The 24,867-nt window shown below is 38.4% G+C and overlaps 2 protein-coding genes and 1 long non-coding RNA gene across 3 annotated transcripts in view; 2 read left to right on the forward strand and 1 right to left on the reverse strand.

Moving 5' to 3' along the window:
* The first annotated feature begins 585 nt into the window (after positions 1-585).
* On the forward strand, positions 586-15,426 carry LOC111343015 (CCR4-NOT transcription complex subunit 10). The gene is made up of 20 exons (XM_022950144.2): positions 586-741; positions 1,684-1,814; positions 2,237-2,381; positions 3,122-3,211; positions 3,685-3,748; positions 4,165-4,226; positions 4,862-4,930; positions 5,449-5,556; positions 5,657-5,740; positions 6,518-6,773; positions 7,238-7,440; positions 8,801-8,919; positions 9,441-9,626; positions 10,169-10,270; positions 11,004-11,117; positions 11,235-11,362; positions 11,627-11,677; positions 12,513-12,634; positions 13,227-13,302; positions 15,063-15,426. Exons 2-20 carry the CDS (start codon positions 1,684-1,686, stop codon positions 15,170-15,172), a joined length of 2,220 nt encoding a protein of 739 aa, XP_022805879.2. The 5' UTR covers positions 586-741; the 3' UTR covers positions 15,173-15,426.
* A 627-nt stretch (positions 15,427-16,053) lies between these two features.
* LOC111342718 (melanopsin-B) overlaps positions 16,054-24,867 on the forward strand; it is a 10,651-nt gene continuing 1,837 nt past the window's right edge. The window contains exons 1-3 of the mRNA XM_022949830.2: positions 16,054-16,645; positions 21,224-21,623; positions 24,678-24,867. The exon at positions 24,678-24,867 is cut by the window's right edge and continues 1,837 nt beyond it. Of these exons, the coding sequence (XP_022805565.1) occupies positions 21,271-21,623; positions 24,678-24,867 (543 nt within the window). The 5' untranslated portion in view covers positions 16,054-16,645; positions 21,224-21,270. The remainder of the gene's footprint in view (positions 16,646-21,223; positions 21,624-24,677) is intronic.
* LOC148734784 (uncharacterized) lies at positions 22,154-23,676 on the reverse strand. The gene is made up of 2 exons (XR_015998517.1): positions 22,636-23,676; positions 22,154-22,529 (listed from the first exon to the last, which is right to left on the reverse strand). It is a non-coding gene; the product is annotated as an uncharacterized LOC148734784 (long non-coding RNA).

Consider the following 24,867-nt stretch of genomic DNA (forward strand, 5'->3'; position numbering starts at 1 on the left):
TGTACCATGCGGCTGTTGTAATAAGCTTAAAAAAATGTTACCGATGTATTGTATTGCTGTATTCACAAATTTGGCTTATTCGTCGCAAAGGACGAGTGTCTATGTAGATAGGTGCTTATTTTAGCATTACTCAATGTCCTTATTTCCTTGCCCAAAGAGAACCGTTAATGGTTATAATGCATCATACACCTATTTGGCTTAATGGTCAGCAAGAGTCGAATATTACTCGTAAATAATTTCATATTCATGCACAGCGTAGAAAAGTAAGCTATGGAACAAGATATTTTTATTTATCAGCTCAGTTGATTGTGTAAATGGGCCGCCGCATTTTGTTTTCTTTAGCTGAAGTCTCAAGCGTTAGAGCCTCCTCAGAGCGAAAGCCACAGAACGCCTAATGAACGCATTAAGGTTCATGTAATTGGGCTCTGGTACCTCTCTCCATTTATGCATACTTTATAGAAAATACTTTATAGAAACCTCACAGGTGGAGCGAAAGTTATCTTTGGCTTAGCCAGACGGGAGTTCTTCCCAGAAACCCCTTAGGGCAAAGTGCGTATGATTTTTGAGTATATGTCAACCAGTTTACATAACAACACTAACATTTTCTAACGCGCCGCTGACTACGAAATTCTTGTCTCTTGAGCCCTCAATGACCGCTTTTAGTCACTACTGTATACGTTTGAGGTACGAGTACTCGTAAAAGGTTATTGGATTCAAATATCGGAGATTGCTGTCATAAAGGTAAACTGTAAGTTTATATGAAGATATTCCAGGGAGGCTTGATTCTAGGTAGCGATAGCGTGCAGTACAATTTTAACACATTGATCTCTAGTCCGGTTGATTACCCCTGTCGATTCCTTGTCGATTACCTAAGGCATCAGCTTCGAAAATATGATTTTTCATACAAAAGTTGACGTAAGTTAACTCCAGAACTTCATGATTCTTCAGCTTGCACTATGATTCGACGCAGATTCGCTGGGGTCAGCCTAACTGTGAGCGTGTGTCTTGAAGTACAGTGTATTTTGCAAATGTCTCCCTCTTGGTTGAATCCGACATGACTTTTGAGGTCAAATAATTGCTGGTAACCAAACGCTTAATGTGGACTCGAATTGGCTACATGAAATCCAGGATAGCGATCATATTTTAATGCATTTATTTAGCCTAATTTATTTTCTTCCTAACGAAAAGTTTATATTTTCCACCGGATTTTACAGTCGCTCAACCATCCCCGGATGTTTTTCCCCACAGGAAAGCTATTCTTTTAATTTGCCTCTGTTTCCTTGGGGGTGGGGTGGGAAGAGGAACACTTTGCACTCTGATCATACAGGGTTTGATTCATTTGCTTACAATCACTGTAATGCACTGCATTAAAATTGCTATGAAATAGTGTTCTCTGGCTCCACAATGCAGTGTGGGAATGCATCTGCAATTTCAGGGCTCAACACTAATTTTTCAAATTACTAGCCAAGTGGTTAGTGACATCTTAGATGTTTTTAGATCTTATGATAATTTCAGTCTGTTTACTAGCCAAACTGGCTAGTGGAAATTGAAAACCACTAGCTAAGACTGAATTTCTACTAGTCTGTGGCTAGTGGGCTACCGTTAGTGTCGAGCCCTGAATTTGTTTACATGTCAAATCTAACTGCATTCGATATCACTCTGTATGTCATTTTCTTCAACAAGATGTCAGAGGTGCCAGTGGATAACATATTAGACAGTTTACAGGAGCCCATTCCTAGAGTTGGTGTGACAGATGCTGAGAGGGAACTTGCAAACAATGCTCATGTTGAATTTGAAAATAAACAATATGATAGGTAAGAAATGAGATAATTCAGGCAAAAATTGTTCTTACATTTTGTGGCACAACTGTTTCTTTAGTGTACAGTGGACTTGACCCCTTTGAAAGTTTCTACTAAATACACTTGAATGGAAGGGGTGCATGGGAAAAAGTATTTAACATGACTTCGGACAAACTGCTAAATTCTCCTTCCAAGGTGTCTCACATTACCTTTTGAAACAGAGGAAGAAGTTAATGTTGCATCAGTCTTTCACAACTTAACACTACTCACCCACTTTTACTTTGGAATTTGTAATGTTTTTATTTTTTTGTTGTTGTGGACAGTATATAATTTCTTTACAAATCCAAGATCAATTGTATGAAGTTGTAGCATGTTTTAATCTTACCACCCCTGTAGTTTTATAACAAATGGACAAACTCATTTTGCCTTTGTTTCAGATGTTTGATGTCATTAAACAAGCTTTCAGAATTAAGGAAAAATGACCCAAAGGTTCAGCATAACAATCTAGTGGCACAGTTTTATCATTCAAGCTGCAGAGGAAGTGAGGAATTTGCCCATAACTTACTACAGCTAAGGAGACAAGTGAGCATTGCACATGTTCATGTAACATTTAGTAATCAAGACATACAGGGAGGATAAAAGATTCAGTCTGTACTTGAGCCATGTGACCTATCCAGTTTCCATAACATGAAGCAACTATTTAATGAGTATTACTACACCCTTGGGTGGGATGCTGTCCATAACCCCCTCCCTCCCCTCCCCAGAATTTTATCATGCTTCCCTGACAATTTGCTATACTACTGGGTGGAGAGAAGCACCTTGAGAGAAAAGTGTTTTGCCTTAGAACACATCGCAGTCAGGCTAGGTCTTGAACCTTAACCACATGACATGCTCTGAAACTGTGAAATCCAGGGTGCCCACCCAGCATGTGCTTAGTATGAAAAAACTAAACTTCCCGAGTCGCCGAAGAGCAAAAGTAAGGCACTGGGGGCCACTGGGTGCTGCTAGACCACAGCCTTGATGTTATTGTTATTGTTTCTTTAATGTGTACAACCAAGTGTTCACATTTCTACAAAGTTCATGCTTTCATTATTTTCTATGAATTATTTATAGTACTGTTTATTTTACATTTACCAGAAATAAATGTCACTATAAATTCCCATAATCATTGAAAGCGAGCTTGAAGATCATTTCACCCATCTTGATGAATGTGATAGAAAAATTAATGTCTCAAAATATTTCCTGCCAGAGGGTCTGTTAACTAGATTGGCTTTTCTATCGCAATATTTACAACAGTCATGTTAATGATTTGAATTGTCTAGATTGAAAAAGACAGTGGTGAAACTGGAGAAGAATTAGATGACATTGACACAGCCCATCTGCTCTACAATGAGTCAGTTATATACTTTCATGTGAGTTTGTAGAGCTGATATTCTACTTTTTTTTTTTTTTTAAGCTTGGAATCTTAGTTAGCCAACTGAACATGTTGACAAAAGCATATTTTAAATTTACGCTCGATGTGTATGGAATTCAGGGTGCTAATTGTTGATCAGAAGATTTCTCTTTATTAATGTATGATAATTACTTTGTGAATTTATCTTACTACAAATGAGGAATTTTTAAATCTTTTTTCTGGAATTTTGGTCTTAATTATTAACAGACATTTCGACTAAAACCATCAGTCTTCTTCAGTGTAGTTTGTCACATGGTAGATCACTATCACATGACAAATGTCGGGGAACTGGAACAAGGGCCCAGTCCCAAGTGTGAGACAGAGAGGACGGTCTGTTAATAATTAAGACCAAAATTCCTGAAAAAGATTTAAAAATTCCTCATTTGAATTGAACCTGGATGAATGACAATATTCACTTTTATCTTACTACAGTTACGACAGTACACAAAGGCATTGCAGATCCTTGAGAGGTTGTTTAAGATCGTCGAACCTCTGGGTATTTAAAATGTGGATCTAAACTATTTCATTGGTAGAATCCAGCTGTTACAATTACAATTATTGCATTTGAAATCAGTAAAAGGGAGTTGCAAACATTTATAATTTCCTTTGGGATTTTCATGCTTGGGCAAGATACATGTAGCATTTTTGTTGTGACTAATTCTTTCACACCTAAGTGATAGAAAATGAATTTCTCCTTACAAGATCAATAGTTTCTCATTAGCAATAGGTGGTGAGAAAAGAGAAAGATTAAAGCAGGGAATTGGAACATTGTATGGTGTGACAACAAACTCTCAGGGCTAAAATATTGCACAACTTTGCATTTAGATCTTCCTGGTAAACAGATTACAGTGACAATATGATGATTCCAGCTCATGTTATTCGTTTACCCTGTTGGTATTTCTTGTTCCACAGAGGAGTCTCTTGGATATAAAATCTGCTTCTTGCTCAGTGAAATTTACTTGACACTCTACAAGGTACAGTGTAACATGATTGTAATACATGTACATGTATAATGCAGTTCTCTTGCTCTGTTAGCTTTCTTTGATGGTTGAAAGCTTACTTTTCTCAAGAGCAAGGGATATAATAAACATTTTCCAGCTATTTAACAATTATTCCACAAGCGCATGTTGGATATGAGATGATAGATAGCCAACGAGGCGCTACGCGCCTCGTTGGCTATAATCATCTCATATCCAGTAAGGGCGAGTGGAATAATTGTTTTATTAAAAACGTTAAATTAAATTATTAAATTTTATTAAATTTTTAGCTGACATATACGCTTACCATATTTGTAGATTATGGTATATTGGCTGATATACCATAATGGCTAAGCCAACAAAAAGTCTTGAATTGCATTATCCAATGATCTAGTTTTTAATAATTTTAGATATGCATATAATATGATTAAGGTATGTCCTTATATCTTTACAACATACATGTACAGTTGTATGCAAAGCTACATGTACAGCCAATGAGAAAAACATTACTATTTTATAAATATGTTACTGAAAAATTTCAATATTTTACATATTTACACCTGTGACAGTAATTGATTACATTTATTTATAGTTCATTTTCTAAAAGAGTATTTCTTGCATTATTTTACTAGGCTGATAAAGGTCACAATGTTCTAACAGTGTTGGAAGCCGTGGCATTTGGATCAAATAAACCAGTAGAGGTACAGAAAATTTGTTAGAAAATTTTTCCATTACTGGAGTAAAAAAGAATGAAGAATTCTTTATGCAAAAAAAATTCAGAACAATCCACTACAATCACTTGAGATTTTGGATCACAATTTTCAACGTTCCTGTCTTTTTACAGGTAAACTGTAGTGTCCTTAGTCATGTTTATGTTGTTCTGTATTAAAAATGAAGGATAAGAACTAATAATAACCGTGAATTTATATTGTTAATTTTGAAAAACAACTCCCTGAAACAGAAAAACCCTGTTGGCAGACTATGACTGACAGTTGGTAATCTGTTGGAGATTTGCGTGTAAGTTTTCTTACCAAAAAGAGTTTTGGAAAGCACTTTAGGGCAATTCTACGTGCCTCACTGTTCAAAACTGTCTGCAGCCTGTTGGTTATCTATGAGCCAACAGTTGGCCAGCAGCCAGTAGAAGTGAGCTGTTATTCACAACTAGCTAAATGTTACTCTGTAAAAATCACCCTCAGTGTACTGTTCATTTTTGTTCAAGTCTCAAATGATTCAAGGTGGTTTGCAAGTTCAACTTGGTACTGGAGGTCAAACTGGACCACAACCCGTAAAGGAGGTTGATGAGTCCTTAAAACTACACATACATCAGGTACCACAGCATATGAAATTGACAGAAGAATTCAACTTATGATTGTTTCCTTATGCACATACACCCACAACGGTATTGAAAAAATTTGCTTTTCTTCCAGCATAAAGCTCGGTTGAATATTCTACTAAAATCAATGAAAGCCTGCAAGCGTGAAATAAAGACAGTCCTGAACACGAACAATGCGGTAAGCATTTACTGTTCTCATTATACATCTGCGAAAACTGCTTTGCAAAGGAAGGAGAACAGCACAATAGAGCCTGAAAAAGCGTCGCAATTTTGAAACAACTTTTCATTACAAGCAGTTCATGCATTAGGCAGGGTACCAAGGGGGAATCCAGGGATGATTCAGGTGGTTTGGTCGAGCTCCCCACACTGAACTGACCCAGTTATCCCTTAAAAACATTGGAAATAACGTTTTCTTAAGACCTTTATTTCAACATTCTTGGGATTGCCCTCTAACCCCGTAGGATGTTTTACCTTTCGTTAGACATTAAACCCAACTCCTCTTCACTTAATCTTCGGTCCACCCCAGGTAACCCTCTTATTACTTATGAATAAAGGCTGATAGTTTCGAAAGAAACTGTTTGGGGCTGCGTCGGTGGGAGTAACGAAATAATTTGGATATATCAACAAAGTTTAAATGGTAAATTGGCCATCGTAACGATTACAAAAGCTGACGTTTCGAGCGGTAGCCCTTCGTCGGAGCGAATGGGTCACACAACATCGCCTATCATCGTGTTGTACCAAAGGTTTGAAAATTGAAGTATATATCCCTAGGGGAATGTTCTCTCGTGTAACGCACCTGGACCAATCTACTGAGTGCGAAAATACTTCGTAGAATACGATCAGGCTGATTCACTGGTTAGGAGGTCCAGAGTCATGTATATTGTACCATACACAAGACAAAATATGCAACCTCCTACGTTCGATAGACTTCGCACTAACAGCATTCTTTCCTTAGACACCAGAAGGACTTTTCCTCAAGGGCAACTTCGAATTCCTGCGTCAGAATTTTCGGAAATCCATCAAGCTGCTTAATAGTGCACCAAAACCGAACGATCTGGCAGATCGAGGCCAGTCAGTGAGCACGATGTATTACAACAACTTGGGATGTATTCACTTCCAAATGCACAAGTACAACTTGGCTGCTTTGTACTTCAGAAAGTCTTTACAGGAAAATAACAAAGCCCTTTCCTCGCTTCCTCCTGCTGACAAGAGTATGTTTATTTTACATGTTTGTTTCTTTGTTAGTTAGGGAGAAGTGGTTTCGACGGTAATCGAATAAACACTTTCATTGTAAATAGTTCAGCACTTTTCGTTAGTCAGTCAAAAGGTCGTCTGCATAGTCTGGCATTTTTGTATTAAAGGATACTATTGTATCAAGGCTTTTGTGGGAACGAAAACGCTAAATCCCTTTGAACATTATTCGAGAAAAATCCCTTACTCTCTTTGACTAGAGACGCTTAGTATCCAATAGTTTTAAGTGCATACAAATTGCCATCTTTTTATACTTATTGGGTGGCTTATTGATTTCCAGTTGAGGGCTTCCATACCGGAAAGGCAGCACCCACGGAGAGATGGGGGGGGGGGGTGTGAAGGGAGAGGGGTCGCTTGGAAAGAAATGTGCGCTATACATTAGTTGTAACAGAAAATTGTTTCTATGAAACTATTACCTTTGTAGATGCCCCTGTATCCAGCCGCGCCTTACTGACCCTTGGTGTTAGCCGCCGTCACGAGATCCTCTATAATTTGGGAATTCAGCTGCTGTTTTCTGGCCGACCTGTTGTAGCTTTTGACTGCCTGGTTGAAGCTGTTCAAATATACCACACAAATCCTCGACTGTGGCTTCGACTTGCTGAGTGCTGTGTTGTAGCTTTTCAGTTGGTAGGTAGCATCTACGCGTTATTAACCAAGCGTGAGGTCAAGATGGCTGGATATTGACCGAGTTCTTTTTTTTTGCATTTTTATGGACCGAGACGAAGTCGAGGTCCATGAAAATGTAAAAAAAGAACGAGGCTAATATCCAATCATCTTGACCAAACAAGCTTGGTTAGTAAAGGATTTATTATATTGCAAAAAGATTTCGCTTTATTAAAAATTAAGAATGACTCTTTTACCTCGAGAGCCGAGAAAGAAAGCCAACTGTGTTTGTAGCACAACGAACACACGAGGGTCGTTTCTGTTTTCTTTGTTTTGACTATCTTCTGCCGCTTTTTGCGTTTCCATCGCCGAAATTGTCCAAGAATTACGAACGTAGTTCTAATTCAATTTTTTTCACGCGTGGGATCAATGTAGACAATCCTGAGCGGGCAAGATGGGCCCATCTTGCCTGGTCGAGTAGCCAATCAGAACACAGGACTCGCTTCATCTTGCCCACGGGCGCTGAGCGATGTAATAAACTTTATTACTGACTACGTGCTCAAAGGCTTTATTTATTCACTCCGTCATTTGGATAAGAAATCATGGTTTAACTTTAAACGACGTTTGGTTAAGGTATTAAATTTTAAATTTAGCTTCTGGTGCTATTTTTCTGATCTTCTTCGCGTTCAGAATGGTTAGAGGCTTAAAGTTAATGTTATAAGTGTTATAAATGTTATAAGTTAAAGTTAATGAGATCCATAAGCACTTTGTCAACCTTTAAAAAAGTAGTCCGACAGCTAAGGTTTTAGCTAATTCTCTATATTATCTTTCTAGTAATTATCTAGTCAGTAATTAAATTTTATCTATTTAGTAATTGAACATTATCTATTTAGTAATTAGGCTTTTTATTGCAAAAGTAGCTATTGTCATGTTATTCTAGGATCTACTCTGTAAATAAGTTTTTAAGGTTTGTTTTCTCGGCTTATTAGTATAGTTTCCTTGCTAGGGGTCTAACCAACCCCATCAACCCGAGGTTAAATAAAGTTAAAAAAAAAATGCAAATAAACGCACTTGTTGCGGAGGGAATGAGCTCGAAATTTCCTTGCATTGCACAGCACCCCTTTCTGTTTTTAGGTTTCTTGTTTTTCTGTTTTTTTTTTTACACTCAGCGCCATGCATGTATCTGGGAGAGCGATTCAGTCTCTGAAGTTTATGGATAACACACGTTAAGCTTTATCTATTTTCAAGGTGCTATGGAAGTGATAACTAAAAGAACACAGTATACCATCATTTACGACGTTAAAAATTTCAATTTAAGTTGTGGACCTATAAGGTGGAACAGTTATATTTATGTTCTGTGATTTATTTTTTTCTCTTTGCACAGTCTGACGACTTTAGGCAACAGTGCATCAAGAAGAGCGATGTCGTTCAGGATGTTGTAGGTTCAGGGCCGCATCGTAAGATTGTCCTTTCCCCTCAAACTGACAAACAGTGCGGTACTGAGTAAGTGGAACAATAGGGGCATTTTTTAGTTTATTTTGTTTTGGTTTTATGGAAACACTCGGCTTCTTTCTCAAAGATAAGTTTCTTTTTCCTTTTTTTAATCTGAGCCTACTAATTTCTTTTTTTAAAAAGTTGAGAAGGGGCCAGGGGGAAGGGGAAATTTTTCAACAATTGTGTCGAAGATTTTAGTTTATTTTATTTTTTCACTTTGAAAACTGGTAAAGAAGAACACTCTAAAATTTTATCGCTCCCCACGTGTGACCTCGTAGCTCAGTTGGTAGTAGCGTCCAGCCAGTATCTAGGAGGGGACGGGTCCATTGGAGCCTGAATTTTTCAAGCTACTTTCTCTTCGTGAAATTTAAAACTGTAGATGTCAAAGAAGCTACTTAACGGTTTGGGCGTCAAAACAACTTGGCCATCATTCCGCTCTTTTGACCTCATTCTTCGTGATTACTGTATCTATACAAATCAAGCAAGGCGCAGGAACAACCATTGCAATCCAAGTTGCATTTCCTTTACAGAGAGAACAAAGGTCAGTCTGCTGCAATGCCAGCCTGTACACTTGCGTTTGCTTCTTTGTGTCTTCAAAATGCTCTGATGTTGTTGAAAAGTGCAGAGGTAACACAAGTCCATGAAACAGAGAGTGTGCTGGAGAATCAATCAGGGAAAGAAGATGATTCACTTGGCCAGGAAATGGACGCTTCAAGGTATCTAACATGACAAAACTCACCCTAAAAGTATGCAGAACGTGTGTCGCGTGTAAATCTTATTAGTGGCTCAGTGGTAAAGCATCGGTTAGGAGAGTCCAAAGGTCTGAGGTTCGATTCATCATAAGGACTCCAAATGTCTGAAAGACTGAAAATCGTGTCTCTTTATGCCAAGGCTTTGGGAACATTTTTTGTTACCGTCAGGTTTACTGCCTTGCGGCCTTTCAAGACAAAATTAACATGGAACCAGGTTTCAGTGCAATACGTTTTCCCCGTAATTCAGGTCACCAAGGTTTGCATTAATTATGGCATTGATTTTGAAGATCCTATAAAATTGTTCGCATGGAGGAAAAGAAAAAAAAAATCACCTTCCTTCCTTCTTTAAGATTGACAGTCCTTCCTCAGAAGATCACTAGAAAGTCCTTCGTAACTTTTCCTTAAACATGTCATAAGACAACAAGTTGTAATAGCAATACAGCACATTTATCGGTGTATATAAAGCCAGTTCTCATTTATATTCACATAATTGTGTCATGTTGCAGTGACATTGGTGGCTTAAGTCGGTCCTCCTCAGTTCAAAGTGAAACAAGTATCCCAGCTCCCCCCGGGCCACCAGTAAAACTTCGTGAGGTTCCACACTTGAGGTGAGCGTACATACTAGCAGCAGCTTGGAGCAGTATGTCATAAGATTTAAAACCGAAACAAGTCTCAACTTGTGCAGGTTTTGGTTGGAAATTGAAATGTTTTGTTATGAAATGAAGAGAGTAAGACGTCGTTATATTCCGAGGAATGTTCTTATTGCTGGAAAAAGAGGACTGAGATAAACTTACATATATTTATTTATCTATGTTATTCCTATTTGGTTAGGGTCTATTACCGTTTCAGTGCGTGAGTTTATCATGAGCAACAGCGGTTGCGTATGGAGCCTTAGGATTAGAATTCCTTCTATCCATGTTCTAAACGAGTTGAGGACAGGACACGAATGTCTGAAATCGATTGGGTTCGATTGGTTTGAAACGGGAAAGATGCAGATTATAAAATTTTGAATGCGATTAGAGAAAAAGGTAGTCAGCGTTGGTTACGCCTCAAAGAGAAGAAAGCTTGGTAGAAATTTAAAGAACGCGTATACCTCCAACCTTAACCTTAAGATATCTCATCTTGAAATAAACATGTTCTTCTTGAAATAAAGAGTCTCTCTGCTTTATGTCATTGCGTTGAAGCCTTAAAAATGTCCTGGTTCCCTTGCTAGAAAAAGGCTAAAGTATAGACCGCGTTTGGTGTGAGTTTTCGTTCCTAGTCCCTTGCTCATAAACAGCATGGCTCGATTTCCTTTGTGCTTTTTGCTGATGTTGATTAATGATGTTTCGTGTCTATCAGGTGCTCCATTCTAGCGTGCAGTGCCTATGTCGCGCTGGGATTGGGAGACAATGTGATGGCCTTAGTACATGCGCAGAAACTTCTCTCACAATCCAATCTTGTAGGAGCCCTCAAGTAAGTGGAATCGTAACCGTAATCACGGTAGCCATCACATAAAGCTTTTCTTATCTGTTACTGGGATCTTCATACATGTAAATACTCAATGTTTGATTGTCTGCTCCCTTATCATAGGTTTCTCGGTCATCTTTACGCTGCCGAAGCTCTGATCAAACAGAATCGTTTATCGAAAGCCATCACGCATTTGTCACCTGAGAATATCAGCAATATAAATATCATCCCAGCCAGTACTTCAGCGGAAGGTATTTATTTGATATGCAAAGTTTTGGTTGTTAATATACGAGCAGCTGCACACCCACCCCTCCCCTAAAACAACATTAACCTTAACTTGTTATCAGTTGACTGTGGTTGCGTGAGTTAAGGAAGGGGCAGGTGCGAAGTTACTCAAATAGTAACCTTAATCCGATTTTTGCATATTTTTCTATATGGTATTCAGTTTAGTTTTACCCAAATTTGTATTATTTGCTTTGTTTGTTCGACCGTCATGTTTCGATTTTCTTTCGTAGTTGGATCGGGGGAAAATGTCGATAAGGACAAGGAAACGACCAAGCCTCACGGTAAGAGAAATTCCCTCAAGGTAATAAAAATCCCTTCCCCCCCCCCTATTTAAACACCTCTAGTCACTACTCTCAGTTATCAGCCAGACCCCGGATGTTCGAAGGGTGCATAACGCTATTATCACTATAGGATAAATGTCTTTCCAACGGATAGCACTGTGCGATTTGCGAGCACTTCTCCGCTGGACTGCGATGCATCCGTTGGAGAGCGTGATTCGCTCTTTGGACAGCCGGTCCCTGATGTCTTTTCCCTGATGGTTAATGGGGGATGAAGCAACTGGGACTGTTGCTTCTGCGGGTGAATGAGATGCAAGTCCATAACTGCCATTTTTAGGTTATGGGAATGGGTTAGTTTCTCGATATACCAGTAATACCCATCTAAATTCTTGGTTGGAGGAAGGTGCTTTTAGAGTGAATTCGTGGAGAGCAGGGGTGGTCAGGGAGCTCGCTTCACACTGCTTTGACTTGGGTCAGACATAACAAGCTCGACCCCAGAACCTGACGTTCCATCTGGGTCGAGTTTGTTATGTGTTGTTGTCCTTACTCTAAGGGGTTTTTTTTCGTGCGTTCTGACTTTCCGCTTTCCAAAAAACTTACACTCCTAATTCAAGCTTCGATCCGTTAGACAGAGGATGAAGAGTCGTCCCGTGCCGGAAGTGCCACCGCAGGAATTCATTTTATTGAGTTTTTTCAGATATGCTAGATGAAGAGGGGAAAGTGGCTTGTCATGACCACACCCCAATGAAGCTGGCCAAGATTCCAACGCGGAACCTGTGGCGCGCGGAACGTAAGGCGCGCCCGTAATTTTACGTTTCCTTGTCTGTTTATTTAACAGCTTGTGAGAAGATGACTTTTCCAGAGTCTTTGAATGAAGCCCGTTCCTCGTTCCTTGTTAATCTAGCCGGGGTGTACAGTTTACAGAGCGAGTTTGATAAGGCACGGAAGTGCTTACAACAGGTAATTCATCTTAACTATGAAATTTTTACTTAGAGTTCCCTCAATAAGAGTTAGTCAAGCATTACAGGTAAATATACCCAAAGGCGTTAAGTGCAACTAGTTAGATTCACAGCAAAAAAAGTTAGCCATTCAGCGAGTTATACATGGCAGTTAACCTCGACTGTTTAAGTTCATTGAAACGCTAAGTATAGTGTGTGTGACCAGAAACAAAAAAAGGGGATACCTTGGTCTTGGTGCGATGTGATGTTTATAACCGTTGTATTCATTGAGCCTTGGGGGGAAAGAAAAAGACGCATATCCCTGAGAGTTTATCAAGCTGTTTGTGTGTTCAGTTGTGTGGTTGTAGACACGGAGGTCAATACCTTATCTGCCTCTTCCCCTCTTCCCCCCTTCCCCCCTTTTTCCTTCCCCCTTCCCCCCTCCCTCCCCTTCCCCCTCTTACCTTGACCCTCTGTCTCTCCTCACTCCCATCTCTCCCCAGGCAAAAACATAAGTTCGTCTTAAAATACGGGCAGAGCGCTTGAGGTTTTGTCCTTTCTGTTTTATTTTGTGCTAAATCTCGTTAATCACCACAGCTTTATTTATTCTATAGGCTTGTTCTCTCGGTTATCCTAAAGACTTGTCTGCACGTGTTGTTTTACTGTCTGTGTACATAGAGCTTCAAAGCGGTGAGTGTCTTTTCATTACTTTCTACTGTCAATAACTTCAAGCGTGCTGCAGTACGTTTATACCCCTATCAGGACACATGGGGAAGTGGCAAAAAAGAAAAAAATGATAAAATAAACTCTCTTTCCTCATTTATTTAAACCCTTTATATCTGGCTCACGCTTCCTGATGTATTAACTCTTTCACTCCCAAGATCTCATCAGTAATTCTCCTTATAATTTGGATATATCAACAAAAGTTGAAATGGTAAATTGGCCACCGTAATGATTACAAAAGCTGACGTTTCGAGCGTTAGCCCTTCGTCATTCGCTCCGTTAGCCCTTCGTCGGAGCGAATGACGAAGGGCTAACGCTCGAAACGTCAGCTTTTGTAATCATTACGGTGGCCAATTTACCATTTCAACTTTTGTTGATATATCCAAATTATTTCGTTACTCCCACCGACGCAGCCCCAAACAGTTTCTTTCGAAACTATCAGCCTTTATTCATTAGTAATTCTCCTTACTGTCTGCAATACAATTCTTTGGATATTTCCAGAAGGTCGTATTAGTAGTCTCTACTGGAATAAAGGAGCACTCGGAAAGCGATAAAAACTCGCATATTTTTAAGCATTTCAACACATCTTCTTGTAAGAACAAATACTCCCTCTCTTGCTTTAGTATTCTGGATTCTGCTAACAACTCAATTGATTTAAAACTCAAAGAAGCTTTCTATATAAATAAGATCAAACCTGAACTTAACAAACAATTACAGCAGTATAACACTTTTCTAGCGTTTTAGTTCATACCTTTGTTGTGTGGTGTCACGTTGTAATTAGTACCCGCTTTTTTATTACGTCATACTGTAAATATTTTATTCATGTACTTGTCTGTTATATAATTACTCACGTTCAGTTACTCATTGATTTCCATAAGGTCGCAATAATGGCAAGTACGATAGATATTGTAAGAAATATACAACTTTTTTGAAAGACATGTTTCGGCATGCATATGCCATCTTCAGTCAATGAGTAACTGAGTGTGAACAATTATATAGTATACAACTAGATGAATAAATTATTTACAATATGATGTAATACAGAAGCGGGTACTAATGTTTTGGTGTCAATCAATTATTTACAATATAATATAATACAAAAGCGGGTACTATGTTTTGGTGTCACGTTGTAATTAGTACCCGCTTTTGTATTTGCTAGTCCATCGCAGGGTTACCCCAAGCATTAAATTGCCGGTACCCATTTATACACCTGGGTGAAGAGAGGTACTGTGAGAGTAAAGTGTCTGGCCTAAGAACACAACACAATGTCCCCACTCGATCCGGAGTCGAGCGCACTAACCATGAGGCCACCGCGCCTCCACCAAAAAAAGTTGTATATTTCTTACAATTCTTATGATGTTAGTTTGGAGAATTTTGTATTGGATCAACTGATAATCCCCTGATTATATGTTTCTTTATTCTCCTTACCTGTTTGCTTGATATTGTATTGATATTGTAAGGGGAAATTCTGTCTTGGTCACTTATGGTAGCTTAAGGGTGAATGTAGGTAAGTTAGTAAGAATAAAAGCTGATAGTTTCTAAAGAAACTGTTTGGGGCGGCGTCGGTGGGGGTAACGAAATAATTTGAATATATCAACAAAGTTGAAATGGTAAATTGGCCACCGTTACGATTATAAAAACTGACGTTTCGAGCGTTAGCCCTTCGTCGGAGCGAATGGGCTAACGCTCGAAACGTCAGTTTTTATAATTTTGTTGTTTGTTTACAGGGAACACCGCTGGTGCACTGCAGACGATTAAAAAGCATCAGGTTCTGCCGTTGAGCAAAGGGTTCAAGGCGGTGAAGAAGACACGTGGAGCTGACGTGTGGAAAACATGAAGGATCTCAACACTGTTGCCAGCGGATGCTAAATCTCATGAGGGTCCTAACGGGGATAACCTTTAGTGATTACCTCGAACAATCAAGTGAAAAGAAAAATAAAATTTCATCGAACGAGTGGATATTGTCTAACTTCGAATCTGCCCTTTTTATTATTAATTTTTTTCTTAGCTGTCGAGGTTAATGTTATTCTAGATCCTGTATTATTTCGCAGTCTGTTACTGGATTGAAGCTCAAAAGAAAGTATAAATCAGTCTCTGCTGTTGAGTTATTGTCGTATTGAGGACCCCTAAGAGCGAGCCGAATAGAGTTGAATACATGGAAAGGAATCAACTGTGTGGACCTTAGTCTTCGAGAAACAAGCGGTGAATTGTTGTAATGCTATATTTTGGCTTTGTGGTGTATTTTGTCGCCCAAAACGTATTGTAGCCCGTTCGCACGCTCGCGGGATTGTTCATACCGTTTAAGCTTCCTTGTATTTTTTCAGTTTTCTCAAGCCCTCCAAAAAGGTACTAATAACAAGAGAGGATTTTACCTTCTCTTGTAATGATAATAGAGTTTATGTTCTTGGGTATAAATAAGTTTTGCGTCCTTCTCGTGGCTTATTTTTATCCCAGCTAAAATGACTCTGAAGGGCCCAGAACATATTTTTTCCTAAAATATGAAATCTATTGTTTTACAGTAGGCTGATACATAATCTGATCCGCTCAGTTTCCAGGCTAAAGTACCTTTGAATTAAACTTGAGCCTGTAGGTCTGGTCTATATTTCTTTATTAATATATTCATTCTTTCGACTTCTTTCTATACTCAGTTGAAACGCTTCTTTAGTATACTTTGCAGGTTTTGTCTAATCAGTTTGCTCTGCCCCCGTTTCAAATTTCCTATGAGTTCCTTGATAAATATCTTATTTCCCGTTCTGTATTTACACTCTCTTCTCATAGTTCTTGCAATAGATAGCCTCACTGTACGTGCTGTTATTACGCAACATCAGTAAATCGAGGCGTAATTGATAACCTCCTGTCAATATTTCAACAATTAAGGGCGTAATTATATTGAAAATGACATTCAAGGAGCTACAAAATTCAAGCACCAGGAGATCATTTTAGACGGTTTTTTCTGAGAAATATCGAGAAATTACGAGGCGGCCATGTATATGAGAAATGACAGTATGAGATGAAAAATGGCAGGATGATGGCCGAAGCCTACCGTTACATCGTTTTACATGTTTCAAAGAGATATATCTTTTTCTTACTATTAAATTACCTCGTGCAAAGTGATATCAGCAGGATATGACGTTTCGTCAGCCAATCAGAGCGCACGCTTTTGTGTAATCACCTGAGTAATTACAGGAAAAGTAAATGGCAGTAGGCCGAGTGCCAAAATGGAAAGCAGAAGCTTGAAACCTCCTGGAGATTGCTAAGGTTCTAGCCGACCAGACAGAAAACTCTTTTATCTTTTAAGAAGTAACTACAGGTATTTCTGTCTTTCTCACTTTGTCAAAAAAGGTCGGGTGCAATGTTTATGTATGTGGTTTTACCTTGGCATAACTGATTAGTTACAGACTCTATACTGAACTGCAAATATCTTCGTGTTGCAAATCTGAACTCTGCATTAATACACCGAAGTTGTTAAGAATCTGGTTAAGTGGCGAAGTCACTTCTCCAGATTCTTGCTTCGCGCCAAAAGCTGCTTGCGTGTCACGTATCATTGTTGCGAATGAAATCACGAATCGAAAGTTTTTCTTTTGAATGAGGCTTTTATCTTTATTATGCTTTTCCTCCGATCGAATGGCAGTTGGAATTATTTTCCTCCAGTGACGACTTCATTTCCTATATGTATAATTTGAAATTTTGCGTGTGTCTTAGAAATAAAATGAATTATTTACTAGCATAGCCTTAGCTTCGGCAATACCTTGGTGATATTAAGGCAATTTGCGTGTGTATGTGTGTGTTAAATGCAAATATCACGAATAAACTGGCGAAACTAGGGCGGCTTTCCTCGTAAATAAGTCATTTATTTCTATAGCATATTCCTAGGTGATTTTTTTTAAAGACTTGTAAGATTAAGGGCCACTAAGATGAATCGTATCCTATTGTCTTATACAAAGGCTTCTAGCACATGCCGTCTTTGCTATGACAGGTTTTAATAATCAAACTGAGCAGAACAAAAGCTCGGCTTAAAAGCTGATAAATATTGTTTACGAGAGTAAACCATTGTTATGAACACCTGCTGAGTAGTCCTGTAACTACATTTCTTATTCTTTCTTTTTAAACAATTTTTTTTCCGCTGCCTTTGCTCAGTGCACAATTAAGTGGAAAGTGGTTTATTGTTGTCGCAATCGATATCATTTTATGTGCTATCTTACAAAGCGAATTCGTATGTGATCTCTCCCATTCAAGATCGTTAACTGACAGGGGCATTTTTGTTCCGGTAACAGTCAAATTAGCAATTACTGCACGTTTAACAAGAATTGGGTGCCTATTTTCTGCGCATTGTTTACCTGTGATTAGGTGTTTTTACTCAAGCTTTCCTTCAAATGCTACACACGGATACCAAAATTTTATTTTTTTCATGTCAATAAACTGAAAATGGTGAGAAATCAAACTCTTAACGCGCAATTTTGTCTCTTTGGCTGCTCGGAGGTAAATAATACTTGCTAATCACTTCCTATCTAGCCAATAAGCGTGCATGAAAAGCACTATTTACCTGTGTGTTATAGAGACTGTTTTACACACAATAGACTTGAAAGAGAAAGCCCATGGGCCAGTGCTCTAACGTGCCGAGAAAAGTTTGCTTTTCACCTGTATATTTGTGTATCACCGCCTATACAATACAGAGAACCGCTTTCTTTGTGTCGCACACTTAGCTTTAATTGAAAATGAGTGACCCTACCGTTTAACGTAACAATGACTTGGTAATTTTTTAAGAGCTTCGAGCTCGCAAGAGATTAGCTCAAAGGCTTATTGATGTCGCCTGCCAATAGTCCTTTTTACAGTTGTGGGCTTGGTGGCCAAGCCTTTGAACAGGAGTGAGGCTAAGAGTGACCTTGTTATGATACAGATGTTGCTGCTTTTCAAACGCAAATTTCTTTGTTATCATGCTAACTAGATACTGGTATCTATCACAACAATGTCACCCTCAGCCTCACTTCAAATCAAAGGCTTGGCAACTAAGTACACAACTTTAAAATGGTCTATTATGATTGACGATGGATTTCTCTACATGGTATAGCCGGACTATTTCTTTTGGTGAGCGCGCTTTTAGTCTAACAAAGACATAGGTACAATGAATATATGAAGTTCATATATTTTGAACTGCGGTTGTAGATATAGGTTTAGCCGAAATGAACAGGAGACATAGGTTCAAGACATAGGTTTAGCCGAAATGATAGGGAAAACACCAAATGTGTCTCGTTAGCATCTTATAACTTTTCATTCTGTTTTCTTGATATTTAGAATGATATCACAATGATTGCTATATATGAAATACGACATACTGTTTTTCGAGGCACAAATTTGAGCGAAAAAGCTACAGAGATTTACCTTGCTCTCATATTTGAGAGGGGTTAAGTGCAAATCTCTTTCGATTTTTTTTAAGCTCTTCTGTTGAGCTTCTCTAACTGTAAAAGATCAATGTGTCATCTTTCACACGACCAGCGACGAGCTAGGTCCATAGATTTTAATTTGCACTTTTGGCAACAGTCGCGATAGGTTATGGCCTTTTTTTGTGAAAAGCTACATCGGATAATCTCCTCGCCTTATAATTAATGTGAAAAGACAACTGTTAAAAGACATTTTAGGTGTCTCGAACACTCGCGTTGAATCGATCTTTCATTCGGTAGTAACTGTTATCAAAATAACTTTACAGTTTGGGGACTAGCTCTGATCTGAGTGAAAATGGTGGTCACCAGCTTACAAAGGTGACACTTACTAAGCTTTCAAACTTCATGGATCATCATACTTTCTCACTTCACTGGCGAATAACGTTAAGTTAAACACGAAGGCGCGCTATAAAAGGAGCCTTAGGTCCACTGGACCATTTGTCAATCAATCGTCGTGTGATGTAGAACTCTTAGAGTCAAGTCAGCTTGAGCTGCAGCTACTCCAAAGCAGTGATCAGCGGCGCATTCCTCAAAATTGTTTTATGTCTTCATCAAAATACAAGAATTTTTGAGATTTGTATTTCCTTTCTCCAATGGAAACTGTCTTTATTTGTGGCGGTAAATTTGAGATCGAAGTAGGTGGTTCGCACGTTACCTCATACCACCATGCTGGTGGAAGTAAACAATAGATATCTCATTAGCTCCTTTTGTTCGTCTACCAGCATTTAAATTTGACCCGCACACGTCAACGGTGAGTGACAAATGAGCCCAGGTCTTCCCAGGGAAGACTTCTTATATAGCGCGCCTTCGTGTTTAAGTGAAACAGTTCCTGCATACTAAGTATGTACCTTCGAGATATTTACGCTTGACAAAATCATTTTCTACCTTAAATTTCTTACTCTAACGGTCAAGGTCGGGTAAAACAAAAACAAGATTGACAATATAAAAACGTACAATGAACAAATTGACAGAATCAGAAATATACTTAAAAAGACATCTTAAGTGAAAATAGCCTTCAAGCACTTACACATAACAACAGAAGAAACAGAAAATTCGGAGAAGAAAGGACGTGCTATACCCAAGGTATCGCCTCTAAAAGAGAAAAGTGCTGTTCTTAAAAGTTACCTAAAAGTACTAGTTTTTTTTATTACACTTTTAGTCACCTTTAAGAAAAGAGGTGTTGATCGTGCTACATTAAGATTTAAGAAATATTTTCTTGATCGGGAATTCGACATGGAGTTAACCTAAAAAGCGAGAATATCAAAGGGGCCGAAAATAGGACGGGTAATTTCCAGGAAATTCCTGTCCGGGATCGATTTTTTTAAGGTCATTTTCTTCGTAACTGAAACAGTTTTTTAGCAAGATAACGGAAACACTCTAATATTCAATCACAAACCGCAGTTTAAGTAGGAACATCTGTCTCCATGTCAAACTCACGGCCACAACATGAAAAGGTGACAGAGATTCTAAGGCGAGACCTCCAAAAGGATAAGAACACCGCCAAAAGGAAAAGGAAATGATCAACCTACTGATCAAAACTTTTACTGAATGGCTTACAGCAACATATTATTTGCATCTATTCCCAGCATTTATTTAAGTTAAAAAAAAAAACACATATAAGTAAAAATTCTTGTCAGATGCCAATTTGGTCTTTTAATACTGCTTGGTGTTGAATTTCCACTGCAGATTTGCAAATTACAGCTGAGATTGAGTTGGAAACTGTCTATTTCATCATCTGAGTTGACTTTGTAAATTGGCCACCGTAGACAGTTTTCGAGTGTCAGCCCTCCGCTAGAGCAAAGCCCTAATTTAAAAGTTGATAAAAACCAAATGTCCTGCGATATCCCCACCGACGCAGCACAACAGTTTCTTTAGAAACTTACCTCCTTTATACAAAATTAAGACTTCGTGGATGTACGTGAAATTCATATCAGACTTAGCATGTGTTTTTGTTATTTAACATGTTCTTCGCTGGAATGTTTGCGGCATCATGTTTAGACGCAAACATTTTTGATACTTAGACTTTAAACTATGGCTTTTATTGCGCAAATCGCCTTTTGGTTTTACTTTGTAAGCAGCTGAACACTTTGTTTCCCCTGAAAATAAAAACCGGTTGCTTATAAAAGGGGACAATACAGAGATATCCGTCTTAAATGTCATTTGTTATTCAAATGTTTATCTTACTTTTCAAGGAGAACACCTGTTTATAAGGAATATGAAATATAGTTGAATGTTAATTGAAGATTTGGGGAGGTTTTTCTCTTACGATTTCATTCTTGGGGGCTCTTCGAGTAAATGTTATGTAAAAGACATTGCATTGGCTCTAAGAAAACAGTTCTTAAGTGCAAACGAATAGATTTGGTGTCATATGATAATTTTTCCCTTTTCATGTTTGTTTGTGAATGACATTTTGTTTTTCTTTTAATGTTATTATCATTGTGGATTCGTAGTTATTTCCCTTAAAGCGTGACGGTCAGTTGATGTGCAAACTGAGATTATGGCAGCACCTACGACATCTTTACACGAGGAACTGTTGTCCCGATCGATTTCCTCTACTGCTGGAGAATCATTTCTGTACGCATTCATCGTATCTGTAGGCACAGTCGGTAACTTTGCAGTACTTCTGGTCTTGTACAAGAATCATCGTCTTCGGAACATACCCGCGTATTTTGTTATTTCCCTGGCGATATCTGATGTCATAATGTTGGATTTGTGCGCACCATTTTCAATAGCAGTGCTTATGACTGGTGACTGGTTATTTGGAGACCTACTTTGCCAGATTCAAGGGTTCGGCGTCATGTTGGTCGCATGCGCCTCGTTAGGAACACTTGCTCTTGTTGCGATAAACAGGTGAGAGAATTAATTCCATTTTAGTCAAATGAATTCAACTTTTGTGAAATGAAATAGAAATTGGAAAAGAAAGGTTTGCTTTGGTGAAGAGCCGTAAAAATCTTGAACAAAAGCTCATCTTTCAAACCGGCAGTCTAAATCCCACAGGGACCAACGAACGCTTTTCATTCCACTAATTTATTCATGTTTTTCTCGTTGCCATGCTGCCACCAATAACGTAGCTCCATTTTCTGCCTTTAAAAGCACACACAACCCACAATTCCTCTATTCGCTCCGACGAAGGGCTAACGCTCGAAATGTCAGCTTTTGTAATCATTACGGTGGCGAATTTACCATTTCAACTTTGTTGATATATCCAAATTAATTGGTGAAGAGTGTCAGTCTTTGTTCTCAATAATTGTTTGAAATTTTTTATCTTATTTCTAGTGAATGTTATTTTCCAGGCGCGCACTGGCGTTTGTTTATAAACGGCTCGCAAGCGCCATTCGCTGATAGGCTGGGGACGGGGGTAGCTGTAATTTCAAAAGAAGGAGTTTTCCTATGTTTAATGTACTGACGAGGACAAAGACGGCAAAACATATTCTACAACAGAGCTGCAATCAGAGTACTTTCCTGTCTTCTCCCCTGAGCAAGAGAAAACATCATTAAAATTATTTATTTTGCAAAGACTAACACTAAAGTTAATGCTAGTATTCGTTCCACAATTAATGGCCAATCGGACTCGAGAAGTTTCAATTCCTTGAAGATCGTGTAAGCCTAGATTACCACTCAGCTAAAGTTCGTATGTGTCGGCCCTTTTAAAGTTCAACTTCACCCGTCGTCTCATTCTTTGCTGCTTTTTGTTCGCCGTTGTCTCCAGCTTCCCCAGACGCAAAATAGTTTTTTTTCCCTCCATATTCAATGAAACTAGAAACAAAATATAGCGCAAAGTAGGGTCTGTAAGTCGTTGTCAGGAAAAACACTTTTGTAAAGCTGAGCCAACGTATAGTAAAGAAAAATGAAGGTCACTAACAATGATAATCCCTGGGCAATGCGGGTTTGACAATCGTCCTTCCCGCTATTAGGATCAATAGAGGCAAAAGATTCAGTTCAGTTGCAATTTCCATGGTTGTTAAAGAGAAAATAGACGCCCTCCGTGCACGCTTCTTATTACTTCTTGTTACCTATGTAAACAATGTGCCTACACATACAATGCAATAACAGTCATTTGAAATACCTTGCCTTGACAGTTGGGTTCTTGCGTAATTATTTTTTTAGCTTAATTTCTTACATCTTTTACATCAAGAGGATATTTGTAAAAAAAAAACGACGGTTTTATTTTTTTTTTACAGCTGTCCTATTCATAGATCCTCAGTTTGCTTAATTCAAAGTGTGGGTTCCGATTCCTTTTTTTCGGTGTGTTTTGCTTCTGCAGCCTCAAACTAGGAGAATTGTTATTTGCTCCTGTTTCCTCGGGTCAAGATAAAAATAAATAGATAAGAAACGTCGAAGCGACAAACAGCACGTATAAATTTCTAAATTTCTAGTGATAATTAATTATTGCGCTCTTATTTCATCTCTTCTCCTTTCGTCATAACTACCCTTTGGTTCCAAAAAAAAAAATCGTGATATGACAATGATGTTAAAGTAAAATGTTGTAAGGTTCAATTTTACTTGAGCCTTGCTTCCATTGTCAAAAGAAGAGATATCATAATTTTTTTTGATGAACAAATAAAATGTCAAACCAAAAGGTAAATACTTCAAATTGGTTTTAGGCTACTAACCTAATTGGATTGTTCCTTGCGAGTTGAGAGAATTGTGTGGCAGAATTTTAGAATAAATTTCTCTAGTTTTGCTGTAACATCGTACAATCTCCATTACGTGCATGCAGAAAAATGAAGCAGGTTTTTTTTTTTTTTTTTTTTTTTTGCCGAGTACGATTTTCAAAACTATTGAGTCCAGGTTAAAATGTTGTCAGTTTTTCTTAAAGAGTTTTTGGTTATATTTGATTTGACTTGCATGAGCTGTGTAGGCTGAAATTAAGGAGGAAAAAATCTCACCTCTTAAAATTGTTTAAAATGTATGACAAGTCGAAAATTTGAAATTGATAGCCTGGAATATTTATGCTAATTCTGATATGTTTTCGGCGTACGTAATCGAACTCATCCAAAAAAAATATTTATTGGCAATTCAATTCGCGGCCGGTCAGGGCGGACTGCGCATAATATGTCAATGACTAATCAGTTGCAACCAGACGTGGATAGGGCCCTACATCATTGGGAATTCTATGAGAAAATGACTACAAAAACTGTTCCTTCATTTTTTACTCGCATTGAAAAGCGGTTGGAAAGTACGAAACGGCGCGAGTTGATTAGGCTTAATAGGCCATTTTACAGTTGTGTACTTAGTTGCCAAGCCTTTGATTCAGAGTGAGGCTAAAGATCACCTTGTTGCTATAGAGACCTTTATCAAGTTAGCATGATAACAAAGTGATTTACATTTGAAAGGCAGCAAGGTTTGTATCATAACAAGGTCATCTCTAGCCTCACTCCCGCTCAAAGGCTTGGCAACCAAGCACACAACTGTAAAATGGACTATTGCAATTCCTTGAAACTCAATCAATGGTTCCTTCTCCAGTTAAGGAACGAAACCAGAAATTTCTTATTAACTCCATTCCATGATTCAAGCTGTTGACATCATTATTAGTGAGTTTAAAATTTTTAATACTGCAGACTTTTGGAGGATGCTTTATACCGCCAGAAATACACGACGTCTGTTAAATTTTCAAATTTAGAATTGCATTATTATTATCTGGGGCCGGATAACGCTATCCAACCAATGAATCGCTATCCAGCGGATAAATGGTAGCAAAACGTATTGCGTTTTCCACCACATGGAGCTTTATCCAGTAGATACCGTTATCCATCCTCCGAACAACCGGGGCTTAGAATAAAGTACCAGTGACTGACTAAACTTTTTCCGCACTTGATTATAGGTGATTTCCCGTAATAGATCCATTTCTACTGATGCCATTTTGAACAAAGTCCAACCGCTGATGACTTTTTTTTTTTTCAGGTATTTTCACATCGTCAAAACTTCTCAGTACAGAGTTATCTTCACTCCGAGGAACGCAATCCTTATTATACTCGGTGGATGGGCATCTGCCTTTATCACACCTTTGACTTACACAGCAGCTGGTAAAGATTACGTCTTTCAGCCTGGGAAGTTCTTTTGTTTCATGGAATCGAAGTTTACTTTGCTCGTG

Source organism: Stylophora pistillata, chromosome 3 (genome assembly GCF_964205215.1).
Source record: "Stylophora pistillata chromosome 3, jaStyPist1.2, whole genome shotgun sequence".
Classification (NCBI taxonomy): Eukaryota; Metazoa; Cnidaria; class Anthozoa; order Scleractinia; family Pocilloporidae; genus Stylophora; species Stylophora pistillata.

Excerpts from the sequence above, each read along its gene's own strand:
- LOC111343015 (XM_022950144.2), top strand. The coding sequence starts at position 1,684 with ATGTCAGAGGTGCCAGTGGATAACATATTAGACAGTTTACAGGAGCCC. Across the intron at positions 5,741-6,517 it reads TCCTGAACACGAACAATGCG|ACACCAGAAGGACTTTTCCT; the intron begins GTAAGCATTTAC and ends TTCTTTCCTTAG. Across the intron at positions 10,271-11,003 it reads CGTGAGGTTCCACACTTGAG|GTGCTCCATTCTAGCGTGCA; the intron begins GTGAGCGTACAT and ends CGTGTCTATCAG.